The sequence below is a fragment of the Bufo gargarizans genome, chromosome 3 (genome assembly GCF_014858855.1).
Source record: "Bufo gargarizans isolate SCDJY-AF-19 chromosome 3, ASM1485885v1, whole genome shotgun sequence".
Taxonomy (NCBI): Eukaryota; Metazoa; Chordata; class Amphibia; order Anura; family Bufonidae; genus Bufo; species Bufo gargarizans.
In genome coordinates this window covers 107,753,893-107,766,725 of record NC_058082.1, presented here as the reverse complement: position 1 = coordinate 107,766,725, position 12,833 = coordinate 107,753,893, and the positions used below count along the sequence as shown (strand labels likewise).

General features: G+C 44.1%; 1 protein-coding gene across 1 annotated transcript in view; it reads left to right on the top strand.

Moving 5' to 3' along the window:
• CSAD (cysteine sulfinic acid decarboxylase) overlaps nucleotides 1–9,740 on the top strand; it is a 74,061-nt gene extending 64,321 nt beyond the window's left edge. Inside the window, exons 10-14 of the mRNA XM_044285495.1 lie at nucleotides 823–904; nucleotides 3,485–3,684; nucleotides 6,468–6,519; nucleotides 8,262–8,351; nucleotides 9,567–9,740. Coding sequence (XP_044141430.1) covers nucleotides 823–904; nucleotides 3,485–3,684; nucleotides 6,468–6,519; nucleotides 8,262–8,351; nucleotides 9,567–9,740 — 598 coding nt within the window. The remainder of the gene's footprint in view (nucleotides 1–822; nucleotides 905–3,484; nucleotides 3,685–6,467; nucleotides 6,520–8,261; nucleotides 8,352–9,566) is intronic.
• The last annotated feature ends 3,093 nt before the right edge of the window (nucleotides 9,741–12,833 follow it).

The following is a 12,833-nucleotide window of genomic DNA, read 5'->3' as shown; positions in this document are numbered from 1 at the left end:
AATGGTGTTTTGGATTTTTCTTTCTTAGGCTACTTTCACACTTGCGGTAGCCTTTTCCGGCAGGCTGTTCCGGCAGGGTAACAGCCTGACGGATCTATGCTACCACAAGTCCACTGTGCTGGCAGAAGGAGGTCCGGCCACAGCACGGCAAACAAGCCAATAGACGGCAGACAAATATAGCAGCATGTCGTCGTTTTTGTCCGGCCGCCTCTCGGCATGTTTGCAGTGCTGCGGCTGGTCCTCCGGTCCGCCTCCATTATAGTGAATGGGGCCGGGGCGGACTTCCGGCGGCACGATGGACATGCGATAGCTACCGCAAGTGTGAAAGTAGCCTTAGGATTGGTTCGCACAACTGATTTTGCAAAGTCCAGGCAAAATCCATCACATGTTCTGAGGCAGAAACAACTCTTGGTTTTTCATTGAAGGAAGCTAAACCATGAGTGGATACCCACTGCATTTTCCATTGGTGTCTGCACGGACACCATGCCAAGAACAGGCATGACTGTTCTTGGCCAGGTACGGCATTAAACCATGGTCTCATGAAATGCAACCCAGCCTCCCATTGAAAAGAATGGAAGGTAGATTCAGGGCTGCTGCTGGCGTTTTTTTTTTTTTTAATGTGAAATCCACATCCACACCAAATTCCTCTGACAAGATTTGGTGTGTACGGGTCCTTAAAGTTATCAGAATATAGGAAAAACAAAAGTGGTTAATTATGTCACTCCTTAATCTACTTATTGACAAAGAGGTCTTCTAGTGCTCTCACTTTTGTTTCACCCATGGTCTAATTCCATTAAAATTTTGTATTTTACTTTTTTTCAGGGCAGATTCTGTGACATGGAATCCTCATAAATTATTAGGTGTTGGTTTACAATGTTCTGCTTTTCTCCTGCGGGATACAACTGTAAGTATACTTGGGGCCTGCATTAAAGGTGTTAATCCTATGAACAGCATTTATAACTTATACATGGGATAGGTGATACGTTTATGATAACTTCTGGGACTCCAGGGTGCTTAAGACAGGGTCCCCAGGTCCCACACTTTAAATGGTGTGTTGGTGCTCAAGTTGGTCCACCACTCCATTCTATATTGATATAGATTGCAAGCCCTTGGGCTTCTCGGGTATCATGTACTTTGTTGAAGTTCATCATCATGTACAGTGGGATGCGAAAGTTTGGGCAACCTTGTTAATCGTCATGATTTTCCTGTATAAATCGTTGGTTCTTACGATAAAAAAATGTCAGTTAAACATATCATATAGAAGACACACACAGTGATATTTGAGAAATGAAATGAAGTTTATTGGATTTACAGAAAGTGTGCTATAATTGTTTAAACAAAATTAGGCAGGTGCAAAAATTTGGGCACCACAAAAAATAAATTAAATCAATATTTAGTAGATCCTCCTTTTGCAGAAATGACAGCCTCTAAACGCTTCCTGTAGGTTCCAATGAGAGTCTGGATTCTGGTTGAAGGTATTTTGGACCATTCCTCTTTACAAAACATCTTTAGTTAATTCAGGTTTGATGGCTTCCGAGCATGGACAGCTCTCTTTAAGTCACACCACAGATTTTCAATTATATTCAGGTCTGGGGACTGAGGTGGCCATTCCAGAACTTGTACTTGTTCCTCTGCATAAATGCCTTAGTGGATTTTAAGCAGTGTTTAGGGTCGTTGTCTTGTTGAAAGATGCAGCCCCAGCGCAGCTTCACCTTTGTCACTGATTCCTGGACATTGGTCTCCAGAATCTGCTGATACTGAGTGGAATCCATGCGTCCCTCAACTTTGACAAGATTCCCAGTCCCTGCACTGGCCACACAGCCCCACAGCATAATGGAACCACCACCATATTTTACTGTAGGTAGCAGGTTTTTTTCTTGGAATGGTGTGTTATTTTTCCTCCATGAATACCGCCCCTTGTTTTGGCCAAATAACTCAATTTTAGTTTCATCAGTCCACAGCACCTTATTCCAAAATGAAGCTGGCTTTTCCAAATCTGCTTTAGTCCACCTCAAGCGGCACTTTTTGTGCTGTGGGCGGAGAAAAGGCTTCCTCTGCATCACTCTCGCATACAGCATCTCCTTGTGTAAAGTGCGCCAAATGGTTGAACAATGCACAGTGACTCCATCTGCAGCAAGACGATGTTGTAGGTCTTTGGTGCTGGTCTGTGGGTTTACTCTGACTGTTCTCACCATTCGTCGCTTCTGTCTATCCGAGATTTTTCTTGGTCTGCCACTTCGAGCCTAGCCTTAACTGAGCCTGTGGTCTTCCATTTCCTCAATATGTTCCTAACTGTGGAAACAGACAGCGGAAATCTCTGAGACCGCTTTCTGTACCCTTCCCCTAAACCATGATGGTGAACAATCTTTGTCTTCAGGTCATTTGAGAGTTGTTTTGAGACCCCCATGTTGCTACTCTTCAGAGAAAATTAAAAGAGGAGGAAAACTTACAATTGACCCCCTTAAATACTCTTTCTCATAATTGGATTCACCTGTGTATGTAGGTCAGGGGTCACTGAGCTTACCAAGCCAACAGTGCCCAAATTTATGCATCTGCCTAATTTTGTTTAAACAATTATAGCACACTTTCTGTAAATCCAATAAACTTCATTTCACTTCTCAAATATCACTGTGTGTGTCTCCTATATGATATATTTAACTGACATTTTTTATCGTAACAACCAACGATTTATACAGGAAAATCATGACGATTAACAAGGTTGCCCAAACTTTCGCATCCCACTGTAACATATAGTGCTACGTAAAACGATGGCACCTTATAACTAGTGGATAATAACACAATCAACTAAATTCTGACTCCATTCGACACCTGGGAAATCAGATGTGACTACTATAAACCCGAATATCCTGATCATAACCATATACTCGCAGGGTCCATTAAGCTGAGATATGAGTTGTTTGGTGGGGTGCTCACACTGCTGAGCTGCTGTTTCTATCAAACACCTACTTACCTAAACATTCTACCTTTGGAGAATCTTTAACTAATTTAAAGCAATACTGATATAATCAATTCCCTAAAATATAACTATTGCCCGGATCGATCCCATTACAAGTAGTAAATAGCACCAAAAAATTGTACGTACCCTCCTGTGTCACCAGTGCCATCCGGCCAGTTCTACCTGCAGAACGCAGATAATATTTTCCTTCCCGTTCCCAAGTCTTAGAACAGGGATGCACAACCTTCAGCCCAGGGCCACATGTGGCCTCTATTCTGTATGGCCCCCAAACATCTGGACAGATGAAATGAAATAATAAGCCAACATCAGTCATAAATGGAAGGCACAGCAATTTGAACCAGGCCTACTGTATCTTCTGTATGATCACGGAGTAAAATTGCATATTGGGCAGTTACAGTATTCCTTTTCCATATACATGAAAATGTACAAAGTACAGTACAGAGAGAAATGTCATAATTTGGTCCTCATTACAGAATGCACCCACTAACTGTGTCCCTCTCATTACAGCAATTATTAGAGCGCTGTCATGCAGCTAATGCCACCTACCTGTTCCAAACAGACAAATTTTACAACCTGCAATATGACACGGGTGATAAATCAATCCAATGTGGTCGCCGAGTGGATTGTCTGAAACTCTGGCTAATGTGGAAAGCGCTTGGGTCCAAGGGGCTGGAGAGAAGAGTGGACAGAGTTCTGGATCATACAAGGTGCTGGGTCTATGATATCTCCTGCGGCGCTAGAAGATGCGCCTAATTTATGACAGGGCCTCAACATAAATTAGACACATCCTCCAGTAGTCCATGTGCCAGAATAAAATCTACGGCAGCTCAGAGCTGCCATAATCTTCTATCTTATTTGCGCAAATGAAGATAAATGTGTTGCACCCGCTGGTCCCAACTCCTCTCTGCCCTTGCCATGCACCCTTATTGGGAAAGAGGGAGGGCAGCATCAAAACACCACAAAATTTTGCTATTTTTCCCAACTAGATTATGGGTGAATTACTTTGCATAAGGGCAATTGGTATTCTTAAGCATGCTCAAAAATCATTGTTTGCCGGCAGCAGATAGTGCTGTCTAATTACGATTTGCCGCCGGCAAACGACTACACAGCATGGGGACAAGTGATGGCATAGTGGTTGTTCCTCTCCATGTGGAGGAGAACGCTGCATATAATAGCAGCTGACACCAGATGTGTCTGGCAGAGGCTTTCTCTCTTCTCCCTATTTAAGGGCTTATTCGCACGACGTTATGAATGAGTCTGCATCCATTCGGCAACTTTGCGGAACGGGTCTGGACCCATTCATTTCAAAGGGGCAGCAAAAGATGCTGTCCGCATCCGTAGTTCCATTCCGCGGCCCCACCGAAAATATAGAGCATGTCATCTTCTTGTCTACAATTGCGGACAAGAATAGGCATTTTCTATGACAGTGGCGGCCATGTGCGGAATGCACATGGGCCGGTATATGTGTTTTGCAGATCCGCAATTTGCGGACCGCAAAACACTACGGTCATGTGAATGCGCCCTAATACACATACATGTTTGGCCTAACCGAATCTGTATGGGGGAGCTGTGAGGGAGTCTGGACAGGTAGCTATTGGGCCAGCCTAAGGATCGTTCGGCTGCCAGCTATTGAATGTGTATGGAGACCCTAATAGCCAGTACATTCAGTATATTATTGATGGTATTTGATGACGCCTGATGTCCCACCATATACACTGCCTGTCCCAAAAAAAAGTCGCCACCTGGATTTAACTAAACAAATAGTTATGAGCCTCCCATTGGATAATTACTGCGTGGCCGATTATCTTTTAGCTGGCAATAAGTTATTTAACCCCAACTGGTGCAATGAGTTGCTTCTCATTTCTTAAACAACCATGTCGAAAGACACATCTCGGGGTCGTGGAAAAGATGTTAGTCTGTTTGAGAAGGGTCAAATCATTGGCATGCATCAAGCAGAGAAAACATCTAAGGAGATTGCAGAAACAACTAAAATTGGATTAAGAACTGCCCAATGCATTATTAAAAACTGAAAGGATAGTGGAAACCCATCGTATTCGAGGAAGAAACGTGGTGGGAAAAAATCCTGAAAGATCGTGATCAGCGATCACTTAGGGTCCATTCACACGTCCGTTGTTTCTTTCCTGATCTGTTCCGTTTTTTCAGGAACAGATCTGGACCAGATCTGGACCCATTAATTTTCAATGGGTCCTGAAAAAAATCTGACATTGTGCTGTCCGTTTTATTTCAGGACCCATTGAAAATAAATGGGTCCAGATCTGGTCCAGATCTGTTCCTGAAAAAACGGAACAGATCAGGAAAGAAAAAACGGACGTGTGAATGGACCCTTAAACGTTTGGTGAAATCAAATCGAAGACAACAACAGGGCTATGTTTAATGGTGAAAGTAAGAGCATTTCCACACACACAATGCGAAGGGAACTCAAAGGATTGGGACTGAACAGCTGTGTAGCCGTAAGAAAACCACTAATCAGTGAGGCAAACCAGAAAAAAAGGCTTCAATTTGCTAGGAAGCATAAAGATTGGGCTCTGGAGCAATGGAAGAAAGTCATGTGGTCTGATGAGTCCAGATTTACCCTGTTCCAGAGTGATGGGCGCATGAGGGTAAGAAGAGAGACAGATGAAGCGATGCACCCATCATGCCTAGTGCCTACTGTACAAGCCTGTGGGGCAGTGCTATGATCTAGGGTTGCTGCAGTTGGTCAGGTCTAGGTTCAGCAACAGTATGTGCTCCAAGAATGAGGTCAGCTGACTACCTGAACATACTGAATGACCAGGTTATTCCATCAATGGCTTTTTGTTCCCTGATGGCACGGACATATTCCAAGATGACAATGCCAGGATTCATCGGGCTCAAATTGTGAAAGAGTGGTTCAGGGAGCAGGAGGCATCATTTTCACACATGAATTGGTCACCACAGTGTCCAGACCTTAACCCCAATAAGAATCTTTGGGATGTGCTGGAGAAGGCTTTGCGCAGCAGTCAGACTCTAGCATCATCCATGCAAGATCTTGGTGAAAAATTAATGCAACACTGGATGGAAATAAATCTTGTGACATTGCAGAAGCTTATCGAAACAATGCCACAGTGAATGCGTGCCATAATCAAAGCTAAAGGCTTTTTTTGGTGGCAATTTTTTTTGGGGGACAGGCAGTGTATATGTCTTGTCTAACTGCTTAGTTGGGTCTGGTATTTGTTGTAATAATATGATTATTCTTTCTCGATATGCATAATTTTTACAGACAACATAGAAAAACCCTTGTGTTAAGTGGATTCCAGTGAGCTTTTCCGATGGTAAATGCTATCACTGGTTTCAGTTGGCTTCTGGGAAGAATGCCCTAGCCCACTTTGCCATTCTACAGTAATAACAACAGAGAACTAAAAGATCATAATTGTCAATGAGATCCATTATATACAGGTTTCCATTATTTGTCACTTATAAACTATGATTAATATTACATTCTGATTTTCAGATATCTGGTTGAGGAGATGAAGAGAAGAGAAGGTTTCCGCTTGATTATGGAGGTATGATAAGTGAAGGTTACATCTTCAGTAGGGATGAGCGGACCCGTGGATGTTCGGGTTCGCTGGGTTTGGCCGAACTTCAGGTCAAAGTTCAGGTTCAGGACCCGAACTCGAACCCAAACTCTATTGAAGTCAATGGGGACTCGAACTTTGGTGCACTAAAATGGCTGTAAAATAGTTATAGTAAGGGCTAGAGGGCAACAAAAGGAAGCAAAATGGGGTTAAGAGAAGGACAATTGCCCTGCAAACAAATATGGATAGGGAAATAACTTAAAATAACATAAAAAATAATTATCTTGAACTAGGAGGCAGAGGTCAAAGTGGAGTAGGAGGTTGTGGTGGTGTAAATTTGGGAGGCCCCCAAAACATTGGGAAATGAAAAAGAGAATGAAAATAGAAAGTGCGCTGGAGTATAACAATGGCTGGGTGTGGCCGTTATACTTGTCTATTCTGCACAAGGTACAGACAAGTCTTGTGGGATCCATGCCTGGTTCATTTTATGAACGTGAGCTTGTCCACGTTGGCTGTGGACAGGCGGCTGCGCTTGTCTGTGATCACCCCCCGTTCTGCACTAAGCACACGTTTAGACAATACACTGGCTGCAGGCCAGAACCTCCAAGGCGTAAAGGGCAAGCTCGGGCCATGTGCCCAATTTGGAGACCCAGAAGTTGAATGGGGCAGACCCATCAGTCAGTACGTGTAGGCATGTGCACACGTACTGTTCCACCATGTTGCTGAAATGCTGCCTCCTGCTAAGGCGAATTTCACACTTGCGTTTTGGGTGGATCCCATGACAGATCTCACAAACAGAAAGCCAAAATGCGAGTGTGAAAGTAGCCTAAGACGTTCCGTATCAGCTGGTGGTGCTGGTTGTTGTGGCGTGCTGACAAAGCTTTTCCACATTTCGGCCATGCTAACCCTCCCTTCTGAGGTGCTGGCGGTGCCCCAGCTGCGTTGGCGACTTCTTCCTCCTCGTCTGCCTTCGCCTTGTGCTTCCACTGAACCTCCGCTGTCAGGTGGGAATGCTGTCAGCAGCACTCGCGCATCTTCCGATCACGCTCCAGTGACGGAATTAAGGACGGCACGTTGTCCTTGTAGCGGGGATCCAGCAGGGTGGCCATCCATTAATCAGCACTGGTTAGAATGTAGGCAACTCGGCGGTCGTTGCGCAGGCACTGCAGCATGTAGTCGCTCATGTGTGCCAGGCTGCCCAGAGGAACGACAAGCTGTCCTCTGTGGGAGGTGTATCATCTGTGTCCTCTGTATCCCCCCAAAGAAAAGCAAAAAAGTAAGATAGCACCACTTACTGGCATATGATAGTCTATACTAGGCGGCGGTGCTCGCGGTGTCAGGCCCTGGCCTCAGGGGCCCCACAGCAACAAAAAATGTACAGGAAGGAACCGCAGCACTCCAATCTTCAATCCAATCGTGTGCTTATTGATACCGAACAAAAGAAACATTTCGACTTTACAAGTCTTTTTCAAGCTTGTCACTGCATTGTTTGGTCCCTGTTGATATGGAAATGTGAATGCACAGCCAATCAGCGACTATAATGATTCAACATACATACTTTCAGTATTTGGCAAATATTCCTAATAACTATTCCAGATATATGTTCAATGATATCATGAGTGTCGTAAGGAACATCCCGTGTGGGATCCACTGAGAGCATGTGCATCACATCTGCTGTTGGCTTCTGTATATAACTATTTTATTACACTTGAATCTTTATTTTTCTACAGCCAGAGTTTGTGAACTTATGTTTTTGGTATGTTCCATCAAGTCTTAGAAACAAAGAGAATTCCCCAGATTTCTGGACCAGACTTGGAAAGGTATTTTAACACCTGCTATGCACTTAATCTGTAATCTACTTTATTTGATTAATTTTTACTGGATTATGACTGATCATGTAGTTATTTCTCCTTCCATCTGTTCCCGACTACTTACTAACTTTCTGAAAGTAGGTCACCTAGACACATAGTGTAGGTTGGCACAGGAGCTGTAGGCACAAATTGTGGGATATTTTTTTTATCTAGACCATTTGCAAAATTAAGTTGCTGTTGAGATGAGTTTCATTTTAAGTATTTAGGGGGAGAGTTATCAAATCTGGTGTAGGTGAAAACTGGTTTAATTGCCCACAGAAACCAATCAGACGTTTTATTTTCCAAAGGAGCTATGAAAAATGTAAGGTGGAATCTGATTGGTTACTCTGAGCAACTAAACCAGTTTTCCTTTAGAAAAGTTTTTATAATTCTCCTCTTGGTTTCTGAAAATAAGTAGCTTGCAGCTATCTCAGCGACCAGCACCCAGGTCATCAGTTCAAATCAAGCAAAGGCAACATCTACATTGAGTTTGTATATACTCCCTGTGTTTGTGTGGGTTTTCTCCATTCACTATGGTAACCCTTTACACTTCAAAAACTGTTTAATTGGCTTCTTAAATTGCGCCTAATGTCTGTCTTGCCCTGCATTACACAGACAAACTAATGATTTAAAGGGTCACTAACTTTTCACATAACTTATGTCATAGAGACATATAAAAAATTTAGGTCAGTGGGGGTCCGAGTGCTGAGACCCCCACCGATGCTTAGAACGAGGAGAGAGAAGTCTGTGCATAGCACTCTCTCATCTCTCTGCACAAGATGGGCTCCTGGAAGTCCATGGCCTCATCTTGATCTCGTCCTCAACAGCGAGGAGAGAAGGCGTGATATGTGTGCGCTTTTCTGCCCCTGTTCTAGCGATCGTGGGGGTCTCAGACCCTAACCAATCTAAATGTTTGATGTATCTCTATGACATATCAAAACTTTAGTGAAAAGTTAGTGACCCTTTAAACAGACACTGTGTGATGCTTCATTTCTCCTGTGGTGGCGTGTCCCAGATCTTTTTTTGTCAAGGGGCCTATGTAATAAGTAGGGATCGTCCAAAGTGGAGAACCCCTTTAAAGAACAAGGCCTGTGAATGGAGACAATCTTTATACAGCACTGCAGAATATGTAATCTCTATGGGAAATATGTAACTGATAATGAAGTATAATAAATGTTACTGCAGGTGGCTCCGGTAATAAAAGAAAGGATGATGAAGAAAGGCTCAATGATGGTAGGATACCAGCCTCATGGGAACATAGTTAACTTCTTCAGGCAGATTGTTGTGAATCCAGAAGTGACCAAAGAAGATCTAGACTTCTTCTTAGATGAAATTGAAAGGCTGGCAGAAGACCTATGAATTGTCTCCTCACAGCATCCTGCAGGACATGATAATTGTGGAATACCCTCAAGTCCTGATGTCCAAGACCTGCACATGTATAGATGGCCAGCACGCTGTTTGGTCACATGCTCCTCTATCTGCACCCATCTGGTAAACTTAAAAGTGTTACTCCTGGACAACCCTTTTAACAACTGCATATTAGAAAAGCTTTCAACTAGACCGCGTGTCAAAAACAAGTCCTGTGGGTCAAATCCAGCCCGCAGCTTTTTTCTATATGGCGCACTGGTGAAGCCCGTAATATGTGTGAGTAGTTAGTGCCGCTCACCACAATGGCAGTGCCCATACTCGTCTCCCACAGCCACAGTAAAACAGCGCTTCAGAATGTCCTGACGCTTGTGTGAGGACGTTCTGTGCGGGGCTAAAAACAGGCTGCTACCTCCTCTTTTTTAGGCCGGAAGAGGACTCAGCCACATGTTCATAACAGGGAGGTGGAAGCACCATCTTAGAGCATGACTAAAGTTAGTATGCTGCTTCTTCTTGTATATACTGATATGGACCATGCTGGTATGACCTGGGCATCTCCTGTATATCATTATATATGTAGAGCTGGGATAAGTTATACTTCTTCTTGTAGTGATATGGACCATACTGGTATAACCTGGGTATCTCCTGTATTATAAAAGAGGTGGGCACTCCATATCATATATACAGGAACATGTATAACTTATACCAGCTGTACATACACTACTCACAAAAAGATAGGGATATTTGGCCTTCAGGTGAAATTTATGGAAAACTTAAAATGTTGACGCTACAGTTATATTATATAATGAAAGTATGGCATTTAAGTAGAAGCATGCAATTGTGATTTCCTCATTGCAAACAATTTATTAAAACAAAAGCTAACTTGTGGTATTCCCCACAAAAAATGTCAATGTCTACAAAAACTTGTCATGTGGTCTTGAGGATCAATTACAGCTTCACAACAACGTTTCATGCTGTTCACAAGTCGCCTTATTGTCTGCTGAGGCATGGCATCCCACTCTTCTTGAAGGGCGGCCCTCAGGTCATTGAGATTCTGGGGTACAGAGTTACGAGCCTTTACATGGCGACTCAGCTTTTCCTATAGGTTTAAATGGGATTCAGGTCTGGAGAAAGTGCAGGCCACTAAATTTGAGGTACCCCAGTCTCCAGTAGCCCTTCCCTAATGATGCGACCTCGATGAGCTGGTGCATTGCTGTCCATGAAGATGAAAATAGACCTGTGTTGTTTATGCAGAGGCACAATGACTGGATTAATTATGTTATTGAATTAGTATGGGCTTGTCACTGTACCATTTACAAAGTGTAGGGCAGTTCTGTATTCACTAGACACACCTGTCCACACTGTAACACCACTACCACCACCAAAGGCTCGTCTGGTGACAACAATTAACTCTCTCTATGATGTCTCCAACATCGTTGGCAGCCATCATTTCTGCTCAGCGTGAATCGACTTTTATCATTGAACACCACTGAGGCCCTTTGGTCCCTCGTCCAGCGTAGATGCTACCTTGTCCATGCAAGACGATGACGCTTGTGCCTGGTGATGTGGTCAGGTACCCGTGCACCTGACGTGACACTTGGGTGCCTCTCACCTCCCTTAGATGTGCCTGGAGTTGTGTGGCATTCATCATCGTAGGGCATTGTTCACAATAAAGCGGTCATCAGTGTGGGATGTGGCCAAAGGACATCCACTTCTATGCCTTTCTGTGATTTTTCCAGTCTCTCTGTATCTCTGTTGCAACCTGCTGATGACACTCTAAGCTTAGTGGCCACTTCCATGTGAGAACATCCTGCTTGAAGCCTTGCAGTGGTGAGATACTGTTGATCAATTGTTAGGTGTCGTCTTGGTCTCATGATGTCAAAATGTGAATAGCATGATGAAGAGGACTGTTTAAGTACCAGTTCTAAATGAACCAGGAAGTTTATTGGGTGACTCATGGATCAAACACCTGTTGTGAATTTTGCCATTAAGCAACTTGTTAGAGAACAGCAAGTTATGCAAAAAGTACTGAAACGTTGAACAGTTGGACATGTGCATTCAAAAGTTTAGAGAAGGGCACATTAAAGGGAACCTGTCATCAACTTTATTCTGCCCATATTAGCAGCAGAATAAAGTAGAGACAGGTGACTTGATTTCAGCGGTCTGTCATTTAAAAGTTAAAAGCAGGTGGTTACCGAGAACCAACATCACAATCATTGCAGACTGGGCCTTGAAAAGAGTCACGGCCACCTGAGAAGAGTCCTGGTTATTCATGAATTCCTGCTCTCCCTGCCCACCTGCTGATGACTGACAGTCTTCTACCTCACCTCACCTGTGGTTGCCGCTGGCAACATTGTGTATGTGGCAGCAGAGCAACCTGTGCGGTGCTAGGCAGCTTGCTGCAATAGGCATGCGGTTGCACCTGGCAACCTCTCTTGATAGGTGTGCCTTTTATCGGTGTGCACGGGGTGTTACATGTGTTGTGTGCACTTCCCCTTTAAGGTGATGTCTTCCCTTCCCTGGTGTTGGAAGGGTTAACTTCCTTCCTAGTGTGTGTGTGCACTGGGTGTGTCTCACTGTGGGTGTGGCTACTTGGCGCTATAAAGCCTCAGTGAATAGCAGTAGTCAGTGGGGGTTCTTCAGCCATGCTTGCTGGAGACATCCTCCTGGTTATTTACCATCTGCCAGTGAGGGCCGCCCTGGTGGTCATACTGTCACGGCTGGGGATGAGGAAAACCCTCAGCCATGCGGTATCAGAAGGTGGACAGTCAGAGCATGGCCAGGACAGGGATCAGGTCACCTCCTATACAATCCCTAATACTGACCCTGTCTCCTAGCCTGTATGAGCCAACCCTGAAGGTAGGAGGGCTCATACTCCGGAACCTGATATTCCTGCTAGCCCTCAGGGTGGCCCTGGACTAGGAGCAGGGTAAGACGACCTGTTCCTCCTAGACACGGAGGAACAGGAGTCTCACTGGCCAAGGTACATAGAAAGGGGAACATAAACAGACATATGGCAATGACAGGTAAGTGCGACTAGTACCACACCTACCTGCCACAGAACACAAGCTGGAACCCAAGTACAAG